General features: G+C 50.2%; 1 protein-coding gene across 1 annotated transcript in view; it reads right to left on the bottom strand.

Annotated features, from left to right (window-relative positions):
- Positions 1 to 10,727: 10,727 nt before the first annotated feature.
- TMEM266 (transmembrane protein 266) overlaps positions 10,728 to 26,287 on the bottom strand; it is a 72,783-nt gene continuing 57,223 nt past the window's right edge. Inside the window, exons 8-10 of the mRNA XM_047074716.1 lie at positions 25,962 to 26,151; positions 12,824 to 12,886; positions 10,728 to 11,323 (exon numbers count right to left, since the gene is read on the bottom strand). Of these exons, the coding sequence (XP_046930672.1) occupies positions 10,728 to 11,323; positions 12,824 to 12,886; positions 25,962 to 26,151 (849 nt within the window). The remainder of the gene's footprint in view (positions 11,324 to 12,823; positions 12,887 to 25,961; positions 26,152 to 26,287) is intronic.

Below are 26,287 nucleotides of genomic sequence, written 5' to 3'. Positions count from 1 at the left end.
CACAGCTGAGATCAAGAGTGCCACAGGGGCTAGAAGCTAGTATGAGTGCGAGACCAAGAACAGAGGCTAGTGAGGCTTGGTCCATTCTGTGGGAAGGTACAGGCAGTTATCTGGAGTCCTGTAAAAGCCAGGAGCCAGCAGGCAAGTAGAATGAAGACAGCTGTGTCTGAAGCAGATCTGCAGAAGTTGTAGTAGTTAACAGGACGAGGAAACCTCAGGGAGGGCATAGGAAGTGACCAGTGGTACATGAGGGAGGGGCGGATGTTGTCAAACAGTCCCTTTATGTGGCCAGCCTGGGGCTTGGCTAGTTGAACTAACCAACTAGTTGAACTGATTTGTGTCATAATCCCTTGCTATGAAACACTTTTAGAAGTTAAATGCCTCTGGCATTTCAGCCTTCTTGAACCTAATAGGATGAAAAGATGGCAATAAAATGAAGCACAGCATTGTAGAATGTCAGGGCTGAGAGCGATCATCTGGTTCAGCTCCCTTGTTCAGATGGGACACTGAAGCACAGAGAAGTGGTGAAGAAAACGAAGACTTGTCCAAACCACAGGTTTGAGGCTCTTCCCAGGGGAGTTAACCTTGCTTAGGGCCCTCTCCCTTTACCCTGTTGGACACTGTACCTTGGGGATAGGAGAGATGCACAGGTGACAAGTGGATCTAGTCTGGGGTGTGCTGGCTCAGGGAGGACCAGTCCCAGGTGGCACGTCTGTGTGGTTCCCAGCCTCAGAATGGAACTGATTGGTCTCTCTCTCCTTTGGTTTCCTCCTGTCATGACCACCACACCCCATCTCCATAATAGCATCAAGTACCACGCGCTTACTATATGCTAGGTGCCACTGGAACACTTCACACTTATTAAACCTTCAGTCCTCACAGCACCCTGTAGGATAAATGCTATTATTATCCCTATTTTTACAGATGAGGAAGCTGAGGCACAGCGAGGTTCTGTAACTTGCCCAAATTCAGATAGCCTGTACATGAGAGCCAGGATTTGAAACCAGGAAGTCTGGCTTCAGAGCCATGGTTTCACCAGTGTGGGTTTCTGCCTCACCTCGACCCAAGGAGCAGGGAAACTTGCTGCACAGTAACCTCAGGTAAAGGGCGCTAAGTACCCAGTGCCAGGTGGGCTGGGCACACATTCAGGATCCTAGCTGGGGAGGAGAGATGGTGTTCTGGGTTTGTCTCTCCAGCAGGATTTTATTCAACTCAGAAGCCCCTCTAAGTGCCTACTTAGAGTTTACCTTAAAAAGGCAGCTGTGCAGGGTGGTGGCAAATTGTTAAAACTTTAATATATGCCAGAAGGTGCAATTTGGTGTGTTCTTTTCATACTGTGTTTTATTGGACACCAAGCTGTCAGCTCCTAATGACTCTGCCCCTATATCAGGCTTGAGGACTCAGAAGAACAGCTGGAAGCAGTGTGGGGAAAGATGTTAGGGGTAGCTTTCTTTAGTGTGGGTGTGGGTGTGTGTGTTTTCTGCTTTTCTCCCTAGTTTTTTGAAGTCTTTGGTTAACCTCATACAGCCCCTGGGAGTTGGGTGGTCTGATTACTTTGGCCAAACAATCCCTGAGAGAGCAGAAATACACATGTTGAAAGCCAGCCCTGTGAGCAAAGAGCTGAATAGGTCCTTGAGGCCATCTAAATCAAGCAAATGACTACCTCACTCTATGGACTGAGACCCAATGAGAGCCTGATCTCAGCTTTTCAGTAGTTGAGAAAGCACGAAATCCAGCATTTTCCCTAGTGTAGTTCTCTCAGCAGTACTGTGGGGGGACATTCCCTGCTGGGTTCCCTGGCCCACCTGCTTTGCTGTGTGGGACTACGGAGTAAACACCTAGAAGAGTCTGGCCCAGCCACTGCCCTGAAGTAGCATCCTGCTGGGTTCTAAGAATACAGGCTTCTGGAGGCACAGCCTTTCCCCCCAAGATTTTGCAGCTACCATGAGTGATTAGAAAAGCATACAGTATGAACATATACAGAGAGGGCTTCCTTAGTGGGCCAGCCCCGTCATTCTTCCTGGGGTAGAGGCTTTGATATCAGTATGTGGGGTAGAAGTAGAAACAGATCTGAGCTCATATAGATGCTTGAAGTGGTCAGAGATGGAGACTGGGATTGGAGGGGGGAGTCAGGAAGGGGGTTGAGGCTGATAGGTAATTAAGGCCAGATTGTGGAGGCCATTGACTGATATACTGAGGAATTTGGACTTTTCCCTGTCAGTGGTTCTCAAACTTTGCCCTCAAGGAATATTGCTATTTCAGGAGCTGGACCAGGAATGGTACCGGGAAAGGTATAGAGGTCTTTTCCTAATTTGCAGGGAAAATCACTAGAATTTTCCCAATCCTGTCTTACATACTTTTTTCCCCCCCTAAAACTTTGGTGGCTGCTATGCCTTCTCTTAGGAATATAAGCAATATGTCTGTATATCAGGGCGCCTGGGTGGCTCCATCAGTTAAGCAGTTGTTTCTGACTTTGGCTCAGGTCATGATCTTGTGGTTCGTGAATTTGAGCCCTCCATCAGGCTCTGTGCTGAGAGCTCAGAGCCTGGAGCCTGCTTCAGATTCTGTGCCTCCCTCTCTGCCCACCCCTGCCCTGCTCGTGCTCTCTCTCAAAAATGAATAAACGTTTAAATTTTTTTTAAATAAATGTCTGTATATCAAGAATGTTCCACAAAGTGCTACCTGACTTCCTGAGACCTTGCCACCTGAGCAAGTCTTAAGCACCCTCCTAGCAAAAAATTGACATTTTTTTCAGGAGGGTCCCATAATCTTACCTAGGGAAATAATCTAACCTGGTGGTATATTCAGGATAGATGGAGCAGAAGATGGAAGAGATTGGAAGGCTGTTGCAGGAATCCTCTGGCCTTTTGCCCCAGATGGGTTTGACTGAAAGCTCTTTGGTTACAGAATGGGTCCCTGGAGACTGTGGAAATGGGTCCAGTCCTGTGGACGAGGCTGGCAGAGAGTGGGGGCTCTTCCTCCTGGGATAGTGTGGGAGCCATGCTGCCGGTGGAGCCTGGGCGTGTCTATACAGGGCTGGAGGGCTTAAAACGCCAGCCATAAGTGCTCTCTGCTATCTTTCCAAAAGGGATGATCAGCTTGGTTGCATTTCATGCTCTCACGAGAGATTTTTGTCTTGGTCTACATAAAAGTGGGCTTAAAAGGCTGGGAAACCCAAAAAACACTTGATTACAACAGATGGATTTGGTTAGCTATTGCTGAGCTAAAGGAAGTTTGATAACCTTGTAAAAAAAGCCCATATAGGGTGATATACTGCCACAATTTCATAGTGCCCTAGGTTTTAAAAAATGTTTTGTGGAGAGCACAAGTGAAGAAGAGTTGCTGATAACTGTTGGTTTATAAAACACTTTCATGTAAGTTACCCCATCAGAGGTGGAAAGGGTGAAGAAATCAGGCTCTCAGAAGGTGATTTCCCCAGGTCACAAAGCAAATGGTGAAACTAGAACACACCAGAATTTGTGGCAAATATTATTTATTAAGAATCTACTAGGTGCATTTTATTATCCTTCCCTAATATAACAATCCCCCAAATGGATATTGTTATCCCTGCTTCGTGGATGAACAAATGGGCTGAGCGGTAACCAGAGAGGCGCAGTCAGTGAAATGTGGAATCTGAACAGGACTCCAGGTCTAGAGTCCCTTTCCACCACACCAGGCTGCCTCCCAATGTCTCCCAGCTTCTCCAGGACTCTTCTGCTGACATTGCCCCAAAACAGTGAGCTTGTCATTAGAAGCATGGAACAGAGATGGAATTAGGAATTTATTGGGAAGGAAGCTAGCTGGCAATTACTTTCTACGGTACCTGGATTGGTGCGTGGTCAGGTCCTGGTGAGGCTTCACTTGTCTGGGTTTCTGTCTTTGCCTCCCACAACTGGTTGTCAGGTTTGCTGCTATTTGTGCGCTCACCTCCAGCTCAGAGGGCTGTTCTCTTTCCCAGTGTGGGGTTGCGTGGGGAACATTGGGGACGGAACAGTTCAGGAGGACTGAACACTGAATGGGCTGGTCATAGGGACACTTGTGTTCTTATCCTGGTTTTGTTACTGCCTCAGAAGCAACCTGGTCATGTTCCTTCTTTTGGGATTCATTTTCATCATCTGTAAAATGGCAAATTGAATTTGGTAATCTTTCAAGCTGTCTTTAAGCTTTAATCTTAAAGCTTAAATGTGTTGGCAGATCTCAAACAACTTAGGCAGATGGAGACAAAAATTATTTTTGAGAGCTTTTTATGTCCAGGATGCTCTGCTGAACCCTTTACATATACTACCTCATTCTCGCCTCCTAATCTCACAAGGCGTAGTAGCGGTCCCCACTCTCCAGGTAAGAAAACCAACACCTACAGACCTTAAAACACTTGCCCAAGGATTCATGACTAGTAAATGGAGACCTTAGGCCAAATTCTCTCAACTACATATCCTGTCCTCTCTGGGATCATGGTGGACCTATCTAATGAATGCAGCCTGGCTGAGGCAGGCTGACATGGAGAGGAGCAAGATGAGACAGCTGAGCCAAGTTCAGAGGGAGCTGTCAAAATAACCAAAGAACTGCACCCCAGGCAGAAGGCCCAGCAAGGACAAGGAACAGAAACACCAAGAACATGACTGACTCTGGACCCCAGTCCCCGAGTCCCCATCTAGCCCGACATTCCTGAATTCTGAGCCAGTCTTTGCTCAGGGAAGCAGGGATCTTTGTACTAGAATCTGGATCTGGTCTGCACACTGGCTATCTTTTGCAACATTTAGCAAACCCAGGTCCCAGAACCCCACGTCCCTTCTTTATGCAGTGGAGGCAGAGGTGAGCCTACCTAGTTATGAGACATAATTGATGTTGAGGAGGCTCCTAGAGTGCTTGGTGAAAGGTGCCCCTTAAATCTCAGACACTGAAGGATTCTTCCACATTCATCACAGTGTTTAATGTCCTGATTGATCTCTAGGGTAGTCAATTTCATTTGCTTGTTTCAAGATGAACAGTCTGCTCCCCTATGCTGTAGCCTAGGGCTCTGCATAAGATTATGCTAGCGTGGTCTCTTTGGTAGCGTGTAGTAAATTCAGCAAATGTTCCATCATTTTATTTGGATAATTGAATTAACTATTCACCAGGAGACACTACCAAACTTTTCAGCACTGGAGCGAAAAAAAAAAAAAAAATCCTTGCTCAGTTTATGTTGGAAAAACAGGCTTTTAGCTTGTACTGGAAAAGGGGGAGGAAAGGCAGATAAGGTGCTTCCTGTCTGGGGAACAACAGTGCTCTCTTAGCTAACTCAGGGTGACTCCAAGGCATTACCTACAAAGGAACTGTTGGGGATATGAGAGCAGGGATGAGCTCTGTAGGAGCAGACAGTGCCTTGGCTGGCAATGGGGCTGGGGGGCAGGGCTCACACCCTGTCACCACCCATATACCTCCATACACCACACTAGCTGCTGCAGCAAATGAAACAACTGAGCATCTCCTGCACAGCCTTCCCCAGAAGTGCTGAACATGGGCAGGCAGTGCAACACCCCAGACATCTATTATTAATAAAGATGGTTTCTGTTTGTGTCTCCCTTGACACATTCTCAAAGGGCTTTCCCTTCCATTATGTCATTAGCTATCCCAGCAACCCTCATGGGGGCAGGGAGGCTGGGAGTTATTATTCCTGTTGTACAGGGGGAGGAAGTGGGTCCAGGGATTCACTTGGAGCCGTGTAACTGGAAACAGCGCTGGATTGAGAATCCAACTGCCTGGGCTTAGACACACTCTAGATGCAGAACAGTACCTGAGGTGAAGGATGGAGGTGGAGTGATCCTGACTTCTCTCCAGTCTTGAGAAGTCCATTCAAAAGTTGGAGTTAACCATGCTAGCCCCTAGAGTTGTTGGGTGTCCTTGTTAAGCAACTCTACACAAGTATCCTGTTGACTGGTTAGTAAGAAACTCTTTTTTTTTTTTTAATTTTTTTTTTCAACGTTTATTTATTTTTGGGACAGAGAGAGACAGAGCATGAACGGGGGAGGGGCAGAGAGAGAGAGGGAGACACAGAATCGGAAACAGGCTCCAGGCTCTGAGCCATCAGCCCAGAGCCTGACGCGGGGCTCGAACTCCCGGACCGCGAGATCGTGACCTGGCTGAAGTCGGACGCCCAGCCGACTGCGCCACCCAGGCGCCCCAGTAAGAAACTCTTTTAAGAAGGCTTCCTTGGACCTTATTTGAGGCTCTCTGTAGCTCAGAGAGTAGAGCTTCCACTCTAAGTCTTTCTCTTTAGAGATGAGGAAGTTGCACCAGAGAGGAGCATGGAGGCAACACCAGAACAAGAGCTTCTGTCAAGAGCTGTCTTGGAGTGAGATAGAAGTTCCTGAACTGAGGGTCATGGATGGAATGAATACCCACCACACTAAAGAGAATTCCAGACCACTAGCCTCTGACCATGCAGGATCTATGAAAATCCCCACAGTTGTGGACTTGATCTGAAAAGCGAAGGCTTGGGTTAGATGCATTGCACTGAGCTGGCAGGCAAGGGGCCGGTACGTTCTTCAGTGGGGGAGGGCCTTACAGCTTTCCAGTCCTGGGCAGACTTTGAACCAGGTCTGCAGGGCTCTGGCCCAGCTCTGCTGTGAGCTGCTCAGTAGCCCTGCTAGCTCTGAGCCTTGTCCTCTTGTCAGGGTGGCACCCCAGCCGCAGGATTGGCTCATCTCCAGCTACGGTGGAAAGGCTGAGCAGGGAGGCTGGCTCTGCAAAAGGGGCCATGGCACTCTGCAGACACAGTGGGCTGGGACCTCTAGACTGAGAGGGCCATGTGGGCTGATGAATGGCCTGGGGGGCTGAGTCCAGACTTCTATCTCCTGCTTCCCCCCACCCCCTTTTTCCTTCTTTCTTTTTAAAGAAAGTGCAAGAGTGTGTGAGCATGGGAGGGGCAGAGGGAGAAAGAGAGAGAGAGAGAGAGAGAGAGAGAGAGAATCTTAAGCAGGCTCTATCTCAAGACAGTGAGATCATGACCTGAATGGAAATCTAGAGTCGGAGGCTTAACTGACTGAGCCACCCCGGTGCCCCTAGCTACTGCTCTCTTATTGACACCCAGTTTAATTCCAGGAAGCTCAATCCAGCATATCCAGCATGACATCTGACTGAGATATACCTGGGTTTGAATCCTGCCACTAGTTTACCATTTAGCTGTGTGCCCTTGGGCAAGTCATTTAATCCATCATTCTGTGCCTGTTTTTTCCTCTGGAAAGCAAGGAAAAGAATGCCACTTTGCAGATTGTGATAAAGAGGGAAGGTGGCAGAGAGCACCTGTGACAACAGGAAGTGAATCAATGGGAGCCATTATTGTTATCACCCCCTCATAAGAGACAGTGGCTCTTACCTAAGCTCTATTCCCTTCTGGGAGGGCACCAGAGTGGGCTCTGTGAAAGGGTGGATGAGTAAGGGGAAACCATTTCCCAGAGCTGCAAACCTCCCAGGGAGTGCTCAGGCTCCATCTCCACTGACCCCCAGCTGCCCACCAACCATAACTCTGGGCTATGGCACCCAGGGGAGCAGTGAAAGCCAAAGCTTTTACCCTCCTCCTCCTGCATTCCAGGCCTTGGGACTCCACCCCATGCCTGTCCCCAGGCAAGCAAGTGGCTTCCTCCATCCGTGTGCACCCTCTAATGCTATGATTGTGGGCTCTGTCCTCTGAGAGGACCTCCTCTTGGTATCTCTGTCCTCAGTTTTATTTATTTAAAAAAATTTTTTTTAACGTTTATTTATTTTTGAGACAGAGAGAGACAGACCATGAACGGGGGAAGGTCAGAAAGAGGGAGACACAGAGTCCAAAGCAGACTCCAGGCTCTGAGCTGTCAGCACAGGGTCTGATGCGGGGCTCGAACTCACGGACCGCGAGATCATGCCTGAGCCGAAGTCGGCCGCTTAACCACTGAGCCACCCAGGCGCCCCTGTCCTCAGTTTTAATTGGCCCAATGCTAACACTGGTACTGCCCGTTCAGGCATGAGGCCAACATTGAGTGCTCAGGCAGACTTTCACCTCACAGCAGTTTGCAAATTCCCTAAGAAATCAGCTTTCAAAAGTAGAGCTCTTCTGTAAACCCCATTTCTAGATGGGGAAACTGAAGCAGAGAGCAGGTGCCACTTGCCTAGCATCTTACCCCATTGCTCTCCTCCCTGTCCTGTGGTTTTCTCTGGAGTAGAAGTCCAGAGCAGAGGCGAGTGCTGGCTAGGAGTGGGGTCTCACCTCTGGTGCAGGGCAGGCTCCACCACCTGTTGGGGTACCCTAAAAGCTGGGGCAATGGGAGCTCAGCAAGCTGGGTTTGGCTGAGGACTGTAGCTGTTTCTAGTCCAGCAGGTGCAGACCACTAATTACAGACCCTTATGGCTCCTACCCTAGAGATTATAAATCATGTAATACCCTCCACTCATTATGTGACAAAAGCTGAGAGTACCACTTTGCTTCCAAAAGCTCTGAAAGCTGGGAGCCTTAGCACTCAACACACTACCAGGTGGATTTGGGCTCCAGATTCAGTGCCTCTCTTATTAGTGTCTGACCTCAGGAAAGTCTCTTAAACCTATCTGAACCTCAGTTTCTTCCATCTGTGTAACAGGGCTAGTATACTGGCCTCACAGGATTGTTGGAAGGCTTAAAGGAGCTCCAGTAGAGGCCCTAGTGAAGAGCTCAGTAACGGAAACTGTAATGACATTGCTAGCCACTCAGAATGCCTCAGATTACTCCCCCCAAATGGCTCAAGTGGACACTGCTCATCTCCCCAGGAATCAAGCGGATGCTCTTTGCCTGCATGTGGTCATACCTTACAATTTAGCCATCTTTCCCAAGTGGCTCTGCCCAAGCTTGTGGCCTTTTATGCACAGTTCTGGGGTTCTAATGGGACTCAGGCCTGATCCCTGTTTTTTTAAAAAAAAATTTTTTTTTTAACGTTTATTTATTTTTGGGACAGAGAGAGACAGAGCATGAACGGGGGAGGGGCAGAGAGAGAGGGAGACACAGAATCTGAAATAGGCTCCAGGCTCCGAGCCATCAGCCCAGAGCCCGACGCGGGGCTCGAACTCACGAACCGCGAGATCGTGACCTGGCTGAAGTCGGACGCTTAACCGACTGCGCCACCCAGGCGCCCCTTGATCCCTGTTTTTGAGGACCAAGGGGAGGCAGGCAGGGAAGCAGATGCTGACCCAGCCATGGGATCACTGCACTATCATGATGAGTCCACATGAGGACACAGAAGTCCTGAAGACACCCTGAACTATAGTGAGGGACTAGTGAGATACAGTGAGAACAACCTAAAGGTGGAGGGGACAAAGAACAGGTTGGGAGGGTAGCCAGAAGGACAGGTAAGTGGAAGGGGCTATGAACACACAGAGAAGTTCAGCTGGGGCAATGGGAGCCCTTGGAATTAAGTCTTCCCTTTTGTGTACATATAAAACAAAACATAGCGGTTATAAACACAGAATTCCTTGGAGGCTTTTCAGCGAGGGAGACACGCACCAGGCTCATCAGCCTGGAAGGACCTACTAGTGGAATGTGGAACCAGCGGCGGCGCCTGGGCCTCAGCAAGGCTGTGATGGGGTTTAGGGCAGGTGCTTTGAAGGGTAGAATGGCCAGGATTTACCACTGCTTGTGAGGGATGAGGAGGGAGCCAATGATGCCCATGCCATGCATGGTAATAGCTGGGTAGATGATGGTGCCCTGGCTGGGAACTTGGGAGTAAGAGCAGGCTTCAGGCAAGATACCGCACTCGGTTGTGGACCTTTGGAGTTTGAGGTCCCCAAGGAATGGAGACCTGGGTCAGGGAACTGGGTGTGGGAACTGGTGTTGTCAGCAAGGAAGGCAAAATTCCAAGCTCTGTTTTGGTGGGGAGATGAAGGAGCGGGAAGAGACCAGTGCAGTCACACAGCCAGGCAGTGTGAGAACTTCCTGCCTGGGGTCCAGGGCTCCTTCCACTCTGTAGAGGCCTCAAGAGCTGCTGGGTATGGCTTGGGCCTACCTGGGTGGCTTTACACCAGGCCAGGCCAACCCAAACCCACTCATGCTTCTTCACCTGGGCTAGCAATTGCAAAGGAAAACCTCTGCCAACCAGAAGTCTCAGTGCAGTTGGTTTTTATTATTAAAGCCAAGATTGGAAAACAGCTGTCCCCCCCACCCTCCCAGTGACCCTCCCACCCACCTCCAGATTCATCTCATTATGTCCTATGAAGGTGAAAACTAGACTTGTCTGGAAAAGACTCAGAAATGCTCATGCCGAATGAGAGAATGAGGATGAATGAAATAGGCTCAGATGGTGGTCTTTGTATGATTGTGTTGGCTCCACCCAGGATTCCCAGAAAAGACGGCTTGGGGGTGGGGCTAGATAGCCCCTGCTCACAGTGCTGTTCCCAAGGGTCCGGGGTGGGCGCCAGGAACAAAGGCAACGGAAGAGGCTGGGCTGCCCCTGCGCTCTACCCTGCTGAAGCTGGGCCACAGGCTGGTTTTTGTAAAAATGGTTTAAAAAGACCCCAGCCATGAGCACCACCCTCCCCTGAGCAGGGCCAGAGGAGGCGCCAGCTCTGGGCTTTGCGGTCTGAGGCATGTGGCCTCCTGGCCTGGTGACACCTCCCTGGAGGCAGGCAGCACCCTGAGGGAGGCCAGGTGGGCTCCCGGGCCTTGAGTGATGCCCCTGGTTGCCTCTGGGGCTCTAGGAGAGCATCCAGATAGCTCTCCCTCCTCCTCCCATGCAGCCCAACTGGAGGCTCTAGGCTTCAGGGACCCTGTGCAACTTTTGCTCTTTGGATTCCAAAGATCTGAATTTCTCCTCCAGCAGGGGTGCAGCAGGCTGGAAGTGGATGACAGGCTTGATCTGAAAGACAGTGAAGCCCTCCTGATTCTTCTGGTTGAAAAGACTTACCCTGTGCTCCAGCTCGGGGCTGGTTTGGGCCGAGCCCGCTGGGCTGGGCCAGGTGACAGGGGCTGGGTCCAAGGCCCTCTGGGATGGGCAGGGGTCCTCTGATAGGGAGGACAGCAGGTCCTGGACCGTGGCCTCTGCCATCTGCTGCTGGGGTGGTAGAGGCAGTGGCTGAGGAGAGGGGCTGGGCTCTGAGGACGGCTCCTCACGGGCGGTACTACAGTCTGTGGAAGAGCCCAGTGTCTGGCTGCTGTTGCTCTGGGCCCGGGTGACAGAGCTGTGAGCAGAGCGGGAGGCGCTCTCGGAGGTGGCACTTGCACGGGTGCCATTGCTGCTGAGCTTCAGGGGCACATCGACTGAGAAGAGGTCAGAGGAGACGTTGGGCTGGTGGACATCGATGGCAGCTGTGGTGACTACACACACAGCTGGCTCTGGAACACCACTGTCTGCAAGAAAGGAGGGGATGCTGGTAACACTTCTCCCTATGCCACACCTCTGCAGGCCCTGATGCGGGTGGCTCTGATCTGAATGGTGGACAGTGAGTGTGCCTGGGCTCTGCTGGGGGGGTAGGGGGGGTTGGTCTGTGGTCCAATTTCCCAATGTTTGCTGGCCTGCCCTGAGGGAGGATTATGCCCTGCCCTTGTCTTGGTGAACTCGTGTGGACATGGGACACGCACTGGTCAATTATCTGTGAGAACTGATCTGTGGCATCTATATAAACGGTAAACGGCTGTTGCTCTGCCTGGCAGTCAGCAATGCTCTAGAATAGATGGTAGCTGTTCTGCCCACTGGGTGCTGAAGGAAAGATGACAACCTGGGAGCAGAGTACCTGGATGATCTGCCATGGACCTTTGTTGATTTAGTTAAACCACAGTGCTGCTGGGGTTATTAATGCCAACATCCTAACTCAGAAGGCATGAGGTGCCAGGACAAGGAATTTGGGTTTCATGGTCAGGGGGAGTCATTCAAAGTTTTAACTGGGGCTAGTCTGAGAGTGACATGATCAGAGCTGTGTCTTCAGAAGATTGATTCATCCCTGAAGGAAGCATTGCAGGGGGAGGACAGAGGACACTTCAGAAGGTCTTTAAGTGAAAAGTATCCAGGGGCCAAATTACAGTGGGCAGGCACAGTGAGGGCAAGGTCTCTCTCCCCAAAGTTGTGGGGTGAGTGCACTGAGTGAGAGGTCTAAGCTAGAGATGATGGTGTTTGAAATCAGCAGATTGGATGAAGCTTTGAAAAAGAGAGGGAGAAAAGAGATCTTGAGGGGGCTAAATTATAGAGAAGAAAAAAATCCAATGCATTATACATGTCACACAATGTAACATTCTAGCCTTACAATGGAATATATAAGGATTTGAAGGCTGTGAAATACAAACTATAAGGTTTAAGACACTGGCTAAGGAGAAACAAGACACTGAAGGTCTGCGTATTATTTTACACTTGATCTTAGCCAAAAGGCTGAGAAGCAATAGGCCTGCGTATTATTTTAAAACTCAACCTTTCCCGTAAGTGGAAACCACTAGGCTCCCCTGAAACTTCTTTCAAGTGCAAGAATGAAACGTAACTGGAGCAAGGACATGCCCCACACCTGTTGCTCCTCAAGCCCAAATACCTCACCCCCATCATGATCATGCTGAAAGGGTCTCAGGTTGAGAGGCACTGAGGTCACTCAGATTTCTAACCTCCAGCCCCCCTTTCATATGAGGGTCCCACATGCAGCCCTCATTGGTAATCACAGAGTACTCCACCCTTGACATCCATAGCTGGGTGCTGGACTTGGCTGGGAGTTAAAGCTCCAGGTCTTTGAACTCTGCCTGCAGTTATGGTTCACAGGCAACAGGAGATGGGCACGCCAGGCCGAGTTGTCCCCACTCTCAACATTAGGGGTTGCATGGGGCCACAGAGAGGTTCTGGTATGTGCAGATCAGCCCTGGACACAGACTCACCACTGCTGGGCCCATTGTAGTACTGACTGATGTAGCTGTTCATGTCATCTTTCACTGCGGCATCTATGCAGAGGACAGAGAAAGGTGAGTGTGGTGGCTCGCCAGGCTGTGGCCAGTTCATGTCCCTCCCCCAGTACTAAAGCCCCTACCCATCACCATGAGAAGAGGCGTTGTCTCCCAGAGGCTCTCTGCTGCTTTCCAATCCTCAGTGGGGCTCTTCGCCAAGGCTGGGCTGGCCTGGGTATCAGGGACCCAGGTCCTCATGAAGCATCTGGCTTGATGTGTGACACGGGCAGGGCCCTTTCCTTCTCTGTCTTCAGTTTCCCCATCTCTGAGATGAGGAGTGTGGAAACAGTTCCTCAGGGTTTTCCCTGCCTGGATGGCCTAAGTCTGAGTCTACCTGAGGTTCTCAGGGTGACCGGAAATGCCATCCTCAGTACAAAAGTCTCAAAGCCCTGCAAGTGGCCACACACAGACAGCTGCAGAGGCTGATCACTGATGACATCCCCTTGGCTCATCTATCTGAGTACCTAGTCTCCCATGCAGTACAGGGATGGACCAGGGGCTGCGCTTCCCCACTACCTAGTACAGGGTGAGTGCTCAGTAAATAGTTACTGCATGAATAATGCATGACAAGGTATAAAGCTGTTCAGATCAAAGGAGATGACATGGGATCAGGATCTCAAAGAAATGGTGGTTCATCATCCTGATAGGAATGAAGAGGGAATGGGAGAGAGGAAAGGTGAGAAATTCAGAGTGGCCTGAGAATGGGAAGACAAGCAGATGACTGGAGACCCCAAAAGCCATCCCAAGGAGCTTGGCCTTGTTATGAGGGCAGTGAAGAACCACATGAAAGTTTGAATGCGGTCAGGTGTGACTCATTCCCAAGGTTGTGGGGTGAGTGGTTCAGAAGGTGCCAGGATTTAGGCAAGGAGACCAGAGACGATGCCCAGGTGAGGCTGACAGGTCCTGGGGAGGGAAGTGGTGCCTGATGGGACAGAAGGGAGGGATCAGAGTCAAGTGATAATCAGGAGGGACCTGGCGTGGTTTGGAGAGTAACAAGATGATCTTTGACTCAGTTTGGTAACTTGTCAGCTGAGCTCAGGGTATGCTCCATTAGCAACCGTGGTCTCCCCTGGGTCCTAGGGTCCTACAAGGACCTATCAGAATCAGACCTGATTTCAAACCTCGACCTACCACATTTTAGCCAAATGGTCCTCTCTGAGCCTCTGTTCCCTTATCTGTTAAGGAGATTAAGCAAGCTAACAAATGTCGAATTTCTCCAGTGGGGTCAGGCACACGAAGGCCTTCAACACACAGAAGTCTAGTTCTTCCTCTCCTATGGACGTCTGAGGGAGTCCACACCCCTAGGTGCTTCTCCTAGGAGCCGTGATCTACAGGTGAGTGGACCAGATGCTTTCTACAGCTACCTTCCTGGGCACACCTGAAATCACTGCAAAGGCCAATCTGTCCTGACGCTGGAAGTCTGTGAGCACAGGCAGACCTGGCTCTTAGAAGCTTTTTTGGCCTCTTTTGATCTTTAAATGCCTGTGGTGAGAGGTGTGTTTTGCATTAATGCCTCAGCTGAGGGAGGGGTCCGAGGGAGTCTCGCTCTAGGCCCTGTTCCAGGATCAGCCAGCAATGCTCCCTCAGAATCAGACAGCAATACAATTCTCCGTGGCTCTTTATAATTTATGTTGTAAATGCTGTCTAGCCCTGCAGGTCACCCTGGGAAGTAGGTGGTGGCTGGTGTGGCTGCTTCCGGCAAGCAGTGACAGGAGGGGGTCCCCCAGGCCTATTGGGCCAGACAGGAGGTTCCGGTCCCTTCCTTTGCGCCATGGCTGCAGGGGCCTTGTGACATGGGCAGAACTATGAACTCGGCTAAAATATCTGCAGACCTGTGAAAATTCATCCTAAGGGAGTTACACACAGAAGGTGGCCTGGGGTGATGAAGAAAAACCCAGACCCTAGAAAATTACATGGACAGCTACATGCAGAATGAAACTGGACCACTTTCTTACTGAATGAGAGAAGTTATCTGCAAATCATATTCGATAAAGGGCTAAAACCCAAAATATATAAAGAACTCCTACAACTCAGCAGTAAAAAAAACCAAACTAATTAAAAAATGGGCAGTGGACCTGAACAGACATTTTTTTCAAAGAAGAAATATAGCTGGCCAACAGACACATGAAAAGATGCTCAACATCACTCCCCATCAGGGAAACGCAAATCAAAATTACAATGAGCTGTCACCTCACACCTGTCAGAATGGCTAAAATCAACAACACAAGAAATAAGAGGTGTTGGCAAGGATATGGAGAAAGAGGAACCCTCTCTTGCACTGTTGGTGGGAATGCAAACTGGTACAGCCACTGTGGGAGACAATATGGAGGTTCCTCAAAGAATTAAAAATAGAAAGACCATGGAATTCTACCAGTGGGTATTTACCCAGAGAAAATGAAGACACGAATTTGAAAAGATATATGCATCCCTATGTTTACTACAGCATTATTTGCAAAAGCCAAGATGTGGAAGTACCCTAAGTGTCCACTGATAGAAGAACAGATAAAGAAGATGTGGTGTACACACAGAGAGAAATATTACTGAGTCATAAAAAAGGATGAGATCATGCCATTTAAGGCAACATGGACAGAACTAGAGGGCCTTATGCTAAATAAGTCAGAGAAAGACAAATACCATATAATTTCACTTACATGTGGAATCTAGAAAACAAAGAATAAATAAACAGTGGAAACAGACCTGTACATATGGAGACTGACTGATGGCTGCCAGATGGGAGGTGGTGGGGAGATAGGCAAAATGGTTGAAGAGGAGTGGGAGATACAGGCTTCTGGTTATGGAGTGAGTAAGTCCCAGGAATGAAAGGTAGAGCATGGGAGATGTTGTCAATGGTATCGTAATAGCATTGTATGGTGACAGATGGTAGCCACACTTGTGGTGAGCACAGCATAATAAACTTGTTAAATCACTGTTGTACGCTTGAAACTAATGTAACATTGTATAAACAAATTGTAACAAACAAACCCAAAACCCAGATCCTGGGTCTTGTCCTGGGGCATGCCACTGCCACAGGAGCCTGAGGTCACACCCCCTCTCTGGTCCTCAGTTTCTTCATCTGTACCACCAGGGGCGGGTGAGGCCCTTGCAGATTGTGATGTTGCTGGGCTAGATGGCTTCCAAAACCTCTGCCAGCTCTAAAGCACCCAGCGGTGAGAGAGCAGTGTGGGAAGGGACCAGAGGCATCTGGGCTATCACCTCACTACCTCCTGATGGGGGGCTCTCCCCTCCATGGCCTGCACACCTGGGGAAGGGAGGGCCTACCTCTTTGTTGAGGAGCTCTAACAGTCAGCTGTGGACAGTTAGGATTTGTGTTCAGTAGGATCACAGTGTGCTGGACCCTGTGCTGGGTACTGAGGCCAGGAGTCCTGGCCTCTGAGGAGCACAGGCGGGGCCTTACCAGGATGTCCATTCCTTGGTCAAACAGCCAATCTCCATTTAATCAAGCCTTGCAGACCCTGGTCCTGTCTTTCACAGGTACCAAGGCTAAGCCCACTGCTCCTCACCGTCTATGTGATGGTGACAGACCATCCAACACTTAAACACTTAAAAGGCCCTCCTGAGAAGTCTCCTCTGGGAAACCACTGTCCATTTTCTACCCCTCCCCAGTTTTCCAGCCTTTCCACTCTGAAGGCTTCACTAGGGGTTACAGATGTGACGAAAACAGGTGGAGGAGGGGAAGGGAGGGAGCATTCACTGTGCCTTCATAGCTCCACACCTTGGGGTTTGGCACTACACACACCGAGATCCTTTAATCCTGGCCACTGCCCTGCAAGGCCAGGATTACTTAATAGACTGGTCCTTCCTAAAATCTGGCGGGATTACTCCCCTAATGCAGTCTGACATCTTCCAAGTGGGTGCAGCAACTGCGCTACTCCACTGACTCACGAGACACCCAGGGCTTCTCTGCAGTAACTGGGGCCAGGCCAAGCCCTTACCACACTTGGCTGTGTAACCCCCATGGAGGATTCCTGTTTCTCATCCCAGGCAAATGTCAGTACAGAGGTGCAGCCTGCTGAGGAGGACTTTTTTTTTTTTTTTTAAGTTTACTTATTTATTGAGAGAGAGAGAGTGGGGGAGGGGCAGACAGAGAGAGAGAGAGAGAGAGCGAGCGAGAGAGCAGGGAAGGGACAGAAAGAAAGGGAGAGAGAGAGAATCCCAAGCAGGCTCCACGCTGTCAGCATGGAGCCTGATGTGGGGCTCGAACTCATGAACTGTGAGATCATGACCTGATCGGAAACCAAGAGTTGGAGTTGACTTAATCAACTAAGCCACGCAGGCACCCCAGAGAACTGTTAATGTTGGTTCAGTCCAAGGTATTAGATCTTTCTCCTATCTCAGTGTTGACTGTTTGAGGTTGCCACATCTTCATCCAAGCCATTGGAAAACACAATCTAGGCTAGGTGAACTGTAGCCCTGATGTCTCTCTTGAACTTCTGACTGATCTGGCAACTGGCCAACTTCGTCTGAATGACCTCTAGCTACTTCTGATTCAACATGTCCCAAATAGAACTCAGTTTCTCCCTCCACCTCCATCTTGGTGAATGGTTTCTTTGTCCACCCAGGCTGGGAGACTGGCCACTTCTCAGTGCTTTCTCTTTCCTCACCCGACTCCTACCAAGTCTGTGACTATTCGAGGGACCCCTGATGCCCTCTGTTATGGTCCTGTGGTCTAGCCATAGGTCAGATGTCATGTTTTCCCCTTTGGACTCTTGTCATGTCTTGGGTTTAATGAATGGGATGGCTAGCTGCATGAATATGCCTGACAAAACCTAGGGCCCAGGTGGCCACTGGAGGTTTGTCCAGTCTGCATTTGCTCCCTCTATTCCCACACAGGGGCCTCAGAATGAGCTTTAAGATACAGATCTAAAAGCGAAGCCTGCTGGACTCCTCTAGCAATGCTGACACCGTTCATGCCTGCTCTCTGCTTTAAGCAGGCCTTCTTCTCCAGAACTGACCACTTGGGCTGGGGTTCCATCCTGACCCACACAGGGGCCACATTTTCTTCAGCATCTCTCTAGCACTTAGCATGAGGCTTGCCATATGCCAGTGTCCAATAAATAGTGTTGACTGGACAGATGACTGTGTCTGGGGGCCTGCAGGACCTCCCAGGACCTCCCCCTCTGGGATTCTCTCTCACTGTTCAGCACACAGCCTCTCTCCTTGTCCCTGATCCCTGCCTGGAGACTAGAGACTGTTGGGTGACTGGGAACTTGGGGAAAAGGAGAGGAGGTAGACACAGATGCCTGTGGCCAGGAACAGGCCACCATTCATCCTCTACACGAGGGGCTCCCCACCTTCCACCTAAGAATAATCTCCTGCCCCAGAGTTTCTTTTGATTTGGCCCCAAGGGGTCCTAGGGCCATGGAGGAACCACCCCATGGGAGGACTGAGCTGGCTGCCCCTGGAGGGGCTGGAAAGAAGGGTGGGCACAAACACAGGCTCCAGGACAAAACAGCCACCTTGTGGTCTCAGGCAAATCCCTAGGCACTCTGAGCCTCAGCTTCCTCACAGGTGAAATGGGGATGAGAAACACCAACCTGCTGGGAAGCTGTAAGATTTACTGAGATAATGAATGTCAAGTCTAGCCCTGGGATGTCCCTCACCTTTCTGAACCCCTGGCCCATGGCGTTCCCTACCAACCCCAAAGTCTTGAGGCTTCTGAGGCAGCTGCAGCAGCTGCTCTTGGCCACCTGGCACCTTTCTTCCTGGGGTGTAAACATTCTGAAAATGCATCCGGGCTAATCCTCCCAAAGCCCTTCGAGTGTTGGCCATGGCAACGCTCATTATGTGTGTTTGCCCTTGGGGTGGAGCCCCAACTTGCCTGGCAAGGCTGAGGTTGAGAGAAAGGCTGAGGTTGAGTCAGCTGGGCCTCCTGGAAGGGGTGAGAGCGGGTGCTGTGGGGCAGGGTCCCAGGACCCCACATCCATACATCCTGGGCAGACACGGGCCCCAAAGTCCATATGGAAGCCCTGATTCCTGGTTTGGGGCTCCTGGTCCCTGACTCGGCAGCCCTCATAGAAGGAGGCACGGACATTCACTGGGCACCTGCTGTGTACCATGCACTAGAGCTGTGCCTGTGACCAAAAGCCCAATCCTTCGCAGAGAAGATGTGCTTCTGCTACTATCCTCATTCTGGAAAAACTGGGGCTCAGAGACAGGACGAGCAGGATTGTGGGGTCCCTTGTTCAAAAAGCCAGATCATATGTGATAAGGGGCTAATATCCACCACGTATAAAGAACTCATACAACTCAACAGCGGAAAGAACCAAACCAGTTAAAAGCTGGGCAGAGGATCTGAATAGACATTTTTCCAAAGAACATATATAGATGGCCAACAGACACATGAAAATATGCTCCACATCACTCGTCATCAGGGGACTACAAACCACAATGAGATACCACCTCATACTTGTTATAATGGCTATTAGCAAAAAGACAAGAGGTAATTTTGGCAAGATGTCAAGAAAAGTGAACACTTGCACAGTTTTGGTGGGAATGTACATTTTATAACCACTGTGGAAAGTAGTATGGAGGTTTCTCAAAAAATCAAAAATACAACTACCATAGAATTCCACTCCTGGGTATTTACCCAAAGTAAACGAAAACACTAACTTGAAAAGATGCACCCTCACATTCATCACAGCATTATTTATAATAGCTAACACATGGAAACAACATAAGTGTCCAATGGTGGATGAATAAAGATGTGGCATGTGTACATACACACACACAGACACACACAGATACACACACACTGGAGTATTTCAGCTATAAAAAAGAAAGAAATTGCGCCATTTGCAACATGGATGTCCCTTGCGGGCATTATGCTAAGTGAAGTAAGTCAGGGAGAGAAAGACAAATACTATATGATCTCAATTATGTGTAATCTAAAAACAAAACAAAAATAAGAAAACTCTGAGCTCACAGATACAGAGAACAAATTGGTAGTTGTTAGAGGTGGGGGTTGGCAAAATGGGTGATTGGGGTCAAAGGGTACAAATTTTATTGTAAAATAAATAAGTTATGGGGATATGCTGTATTGCATAGTGACAATAGTTACTAATAATGTACTGCATATTTGAAAGTTGTTAAGCAAGTAAATCTTAGAAGTTCTCATCACATTAAAAAGAATATTTGTAACTGGGGGGTCGGGGGGGTTCAGTCGGTTAAATGTCTGATTCTTGGTTTCGGCTCAGGTCATGATCTTATGGTTCCTGAGATCGAGGCTCACATCAGGCTCTGTGCTGACTGCATGGAGCCTGCTTGGGATTCTCTCTCTCCCTCTCTCTTTGCTCCTCCCCTGCTTATTCTCTCTCTCAAAATAAATAAACTTAAAATTTTTTTTAATTTTATAAATATGTATGGTTACAGATGTTAACTAGATTTATTATGATCATTTTGCAATATATACAACCAATATCTAATCGTTACATAGTATACCCAAAACTAATAAGCTATATGCCAATTACACATCTGTTAAAAAAAAAAAAAAAGCATTAAGGATTTCAAGTAGACCACAGCAGAGCACTGAACCAAGTTCGAGCCCCTGTATGACCAACCAAGTCACCAGGCCATGGAGCCAGTCCTGATCAGAGAGGTAAAGTAACTTGTTCAAGGCTGAGGTGAGATACAAACCCCTAGCCCTAGCCCTCTGCCCTGTCAACTGTCTCACTATTTTGTGTGAGGCCCTACAGCTCGGGGCTTCCCTGGGTCCTCAGTGACTCCACTAGGAACACACGTGAGGAGGCCAGCAGTGGCAGAAACCCCGACTTGTCTCCATAGCACATAGGTCTCTGCTCTCCTAAGGGTACACCCTGGTGCCAGCTGCTTGGCAGAGGAAAGGCCCTCTGGGGGGACCGCCTGGCCTGGTGCACCTCTGTGGGGGTTTCTCTGAGTGTTGGGGCAGCATACAGGGACGCAGAGGTTTCCTGTGATATACAGTGAAACTGTGGCACTCCCACCAGTAGCTGTAATTCATAAATTATGGGCAAGTTTCAAGACTAATAAATTTGGGAGGGAAGTATTAACGACTACACAGGGGCACCGTGAACTTGGCAGGCCCCAAAGTCTGGAACTTTGCAGCCTGGGTTTTAAAAATGATTTGTGCCAGAGCAAGTCTAAACAGAAGCTGGTCGGCGTTAGTCTGGCTCTGACCTGCTGGCAACTGTTGAGACTGTAGGAACCACTCAGCACTCCCGCCCCTCAGGGCCACCCTCCCGCAGTGAGCAAGGCCCCCTCCAGAGGCTCCTGTCACTTCTCGCTCATTTCTGCAGGTTAATCCTTGGAAAGTCTGTGTGCTGTTGTGACACAGTGAGCTTCGGAGCCCTCACTGGCTTGAAGGTCATCGTTAGCAACAAAGGCTGCCCTTTCTACATCTCCAGAGTAGCCCAGGGCATCCCTAGCTTGTCTGGCCATAATTTCTAATGTCATGGAAATCCCTCCCTGGACACAGCTCCTGATCAAAGAGAAATCAGCTGGGGGATGCCCTGTCTCACTGGCCCACTGGAGGCTATGAATCACACATGCCACTTGCTGGCCCTCCAGCTTCTGTCCTCTGCTTCAGAGGTGTTGGCTTTGCTACTGATGGCTCTGGAGGTTGGCAGTGAAGTGGCAGAAGTGGCCTGTGGGGGAGTGGACTGTGCATGGCATAGACTGGGGCAGGTACAGGGCAGGTGTGCGTCTAGAGAGATTGGAGGTAGGGGTGTCACAGAACAGATAAAGGAGAGCAGGGGTGGGTTCCAGGTATAGATGGGCAGGGCATTTGCAGCTGCTCCCAGGGATACATGTTTGGCATCTCTATGGGAGGCCTGGGTGCCTTGTTCAGACACCTCCTAGTCTCAGGAGGGTCAGCAGAGATGCCATGACATCCTGGCTAGTGACACACAGCTGATCAAATTTACCCTGAGTGGGCTTCAAGTGTGACCCAGCTTTCTCCCTTCTTATTCTGCCACCCTCCATCCCTCCTGGAAGTTGTTCACTATGGGGACGGCAGAGAGAGGGAGCAGGATGGAGAGGCAAGGACTCCTAGAACGTGTAGGATTATTTCAAAGGCTTGGTTTGTTTGTAGACTCTCCAAACCCAGATCTTGACTCCCTGTGGGCCCAAATGTGGCATCAGGTGTTGAGGGTCTGGAGGTCACTGGCTCAGGGACAATAATGGCCATGCTGTTATCGCGAGAGCTAAGGATCCTGATGATAGAGAGGTGCTATAGAATGTGTGGCTGTTTGGAGGTGCTCACCTGAGCTCAGATGTTTATAGGTGAGCACATGTGAAGAGACAACAGAACCAGGCAGGCCTAAGCCCCAGGTGAGCTGCAGCCTCGAGATGGGCTGTGAGCACCACTGTGGGCAGAGGAAGGAGGCTGGCTGCCCAGCAGCTGCTCCTCTGACTCATTCTGCTTTATCAATGAGGAAGACCCTGGGATGAGCTGGAGACTGTGAAGCTCCTGTTCTTGGGAAGCAAGACAAGCAGGCAAAAGCTGCTGACTTCTAGAAGAACTTGCAAAAAGAATATTCTTATATTCTTTTATTCTGGATTCCACAAACACCAGCCTAGGGAGCTGAAGGTCTAGAGGGGTTTCTGGAGTGCACTGCTGTCAGATGGCCCCTGAACTCAGAGCACTATAAGGACCCACATTAGCACAAGTGACATCCACAAGCCTTCTTTTGTTCTTTGATCAGTTACAGACTTGCACATTACATTTCACACAACAAGCACTACAGGGAGCCTGCTGAGGGCCAGGCCTGGGTGGGCTCTGGAGATAAACAAGTCTTGGGGGGAACACACACATAAATGGTCACAGCAACACGGCACAGTTGATTGGGGCCTCATGGGAGTTCATGGAAGTCTAGAGGGGAGAGAGTGGTGGCTGGGAGCTCACCTGGAGATGGGTTCTAAGGAGGAAGAGAAGTTTGGCAGGCAGGCAGGCCTGGCCCGCCAGTGATCAGCATGTGGAAAAGTTCCAAGACCTACCGCTGCATAGAACACAGAGCTAAAAGATGTTTCCCTTGCCCACAGTGAAGGTGAAGACAGTGGGAGGAGTTGAGGCTGGGCAAGTGAGATCATTAAAGGTCTGTATGCCACCTGTTAGAGGGTGAATCGTTGTGTCTCCCCCAAATTCATACGTTGCCCTAACCCCCAGTACCTCAGAATGGGGTCTCATTTGGAAATGAGGCTGAAGCAGAAGTCACTAATTAAGGTGATGTCATACTGGAGTAGGGTGGGTCCCCAACCCAGTATGACTTGGGTCCTTATAAAAAAGGAAATGTGAACACAGACACACACACAGGGAGAATGCCAGGTGAAGAGGAAGCCAAGGAACACCAAGCATTATGAGCAAACCACCAGAAGCTAGGGGAGAGACCCTCACAGCCCTCAGGAGGAACCAACCTGCCAAGACCTTGATCTCAGACGTCAGCCTCGAGAGCCGTGAGACAATAAACCGACAGTTAAGCAGTTTGCCGTGCTTCATCACTGTTACTGCAGCCCAAGCAGCCATCAGCCAACGTGTTAAGTCAGGAATCAAAGAAGCTACAGCCCAACACAGATGGATGTAAAGTGCTGCACAGTGGAATGGGAGCAGGGAACGGGGATGGGGGGGCCTCCCAGGGAACATGGGGCAGGGGGCTGGGTCAGCTGTGAGCTCAGGCCAGGCAGCCACATCTAAGGGTTCTCGGTTCAGAACAAAAAAGCAGGGGTGGCCCCTTAGCACTCCACCCTGGTCTTGCAGCTCCCCAAGAACTGTGTTCTGTTCTAGATGTCACTCTAAGAGGAACCAAAACACTGGAATGTTCAAGGAGAGATGATACAGCAAGAACATGGAGAGTTTCTCTCCTGAGGGTTGGCTGTGGGAATGCAGTGACAGTCCCCGCAGGAGAAAACACTCAGAGGCCAGTCTTTGAAATGACACCTCAGTATAACACTGTATGTCAAACAGACTTCAATAAAAAAATAAAATGAAAGGTGCCTCAGCCGGGAGGGCATCCACCAAACCAATGCAGAACAGCTGCAGCCAAGTAGGAAAGACAGGTGCTGGGGGGCAGACCTCAGCCCAGAACGAAGAATTCTTTTCTAATAAACAGAGCCATTCAAAGTTGGGTTGGTGTGGGCTTCCCTGGGAGTTCAGGAGCACCTGTTGTTAAAGAAGGTAAGCTGAGGCCAGGGAGCCTCTTGGCAAGAGTTTTAGATGGGATGAACACATCAGCTGAAGGTCTATCCCTCCCTCAGAGAAGTCCCTCCCAGCCCCCAACTTCTACAGTTCTAAGATCCGAAGTTCTCTCTAAAAGATCATAACAGCAATCATCCCACTCCACAAAACCTGTCCACAGTGACTTACAGCCTCCAGAGCTTTCTCACATCCACCAGCTCCTCATGCTACCTGTGAGGCAGGCAGAGCTGGAGCTGTGAGGCACTTTATAGAAGGGAACACTGAAGCCTCAAGTCACAGAGCTGGGGAGTAGTGGAGCCCAAGGCTCTGGCCTCCTGCCTCCCAACCCATGCAGCTCTGCTGGGCTGTCCTGGCAAGGGGAACCTGGCAAGCCAAGGTGAAGTGGGCCCGAGGTCAAGCTGGGGTTTAGGGCCCCACAGCCTGGGTTCTAAGCTCAGAACCATCATTTCCAGTGTGTAATTCTGTGAAATTCTTTTTTTTTTTTTTAATGTTTGTTTGTTTATTTTGAGAGAGACACAGCAGGGGAGGGGCAGAGAGAGAGAGAGAGAGAGAGAGAGAGAGAGAGAGAGAGAGAGAAAGCAGGCTCTGCACTGTTAGCATGAAGCCCAATTCAGGGCTCGATCTCATGAACCCTGAGATCATGACCTGAGCCAAAATCAAGAGTCAGACACTTAACTGACTGAGACACACAGGTGTCTCTACCCTGAAATTCTTTCAACTTCTCTGGGTCTGAGTTTTCTCCTCCATATGAGAGAAAGGTGACGTAAGGATGAAATGAGATCACACTGTAAAAACCTCCCTCCGGGGAAGGGGCGATTTGATGAACTTTTAATTCCCTTACCTTCAGGTAAAAAATGTAAACTTGAAAATGTATCCTGAATTATTAGGGGAGGTCAATATTTAAAAGAATTTTTTGATAAAGTGACGTAACCCCTTACCCATCACTTTAGTGATAACATTTTCAGGTACAAGTTAGGGCAGGGAGGACTCAGACAGGAACACAAAAGGTGCCTGGGGAGGGAAGTCTGTGTTGAGAGCTCCTAGGATCCCCTTGGGGCCCTAACGTGGGCGCTCATCCTCCTACCTGGCTCCCCAGCCCCCTGAGCTGAGGTAGATCCCTGACTTGGGTCCATTTGAACACAGACTCCCCAAATCCTGCGAAGGTCCAAACTTGACAGGGCTGTGTCACCAGGCAATACCATCTGACATTTGCAGGACTGTTCTGCAGCTCTGGAGGCCACTTGCACCCACTTCCCTGAGCCTCACAACAACACTGTGAGGAAAGCTCAGCACCGTTCCCATTTGCCAGCTAGCACAACCAAGGCTCAGAAGGAGGAAGTTCCCTGTTCAAGATAACACAGCTGGCCATCTATACAGTCCTCATGCCCCATGCTCCCATCTCCACTAATCTCTCCTGCCCACCAATTTGTTACCACCTCCAAGACTTAGGTTCTGGGCTGTACTGGCCCTAAGGATGGACTGACTATCTGGCCCCTGCGGGCGGGGTAGTCCAGAAGGAAAGTCTCAAGTCTCTGGTTTGAAGCCTAGCTCCGCCATTTATTAGTGATGCACCTTTGTACAACTTTTATTTCATCCGTAAAATAGGTAAGTCATGCTTCTAATGCAGTGAGGGATGGGGAGATAATAATGCATGCAAAGCACGCCAGCGGCCCACAGGCATAGAATGGGTGCAAGTCACTGAGATGACTTCGTGGTTGGGGCAAGGCAGCCTGACTAAACGCTTGCTCCAGGGCTAGGAAAGGTCGTCCCGGGGGCACCCCCTCCTGAGGTGAGCCCCTCCTCCCACCAGTCCCGCAAGGAGGCTCGCCCGCCCTCAGGATCCTGGGCGCAGAGGCCTGGGTGGGGGCGGGCCGCCGGCGGGCTCACCTTGCGAGGGCTGCAGCTCCTCCACGACGCTCTCGGCGGCCGTCTCCTCCGCCCACGTGCCGGCCTCCACCACCTTGTAGCGGCTGCGCGGCTGGCTGAGCACGTGAGGGGCCTGCAGCGCCGCCTCGCGCTCGGCAGCCAGGTCCAGGTCCTGCTGAGCCAGGTGCGCCCGCAGCTGCCGGATCTCAAACTGCAAGAGGAGAGGGGCTGTGGGCGGTGGGCTGCGCGCGGGAGGGCGGGGCCAGGGGCGCTTTGCTCCTGGGGCGGGGGCCAGGAGCCTGGCGCTGAGAGTCCTGAGGGGTGGGTGGGGCCTTCCTTACAAATCT

The sequence above is a fragment of the Lynx rufus genome, unplaced genomic scaffold, assembly GCF_022079265.1.
Source record: "Lynx rufus isolate CCGP_SWC_20201006 ecotype Redwood Valley unplaced genomic scaffold, mLynRuf1.p SCAF_13, whole genome shotgun sequence".
Classification (NCBI taxonomy): domain Eukaryota; kingdom Metazoa; phylum Chordata; class Mammalia; order Carnivora; family Felidae; genus Lynx; species Lynx rufus.
Note: the sequence above shows the minus strand (reverse complement) of the source record. Positions and strands in the feature narration are given on the sequence as shown.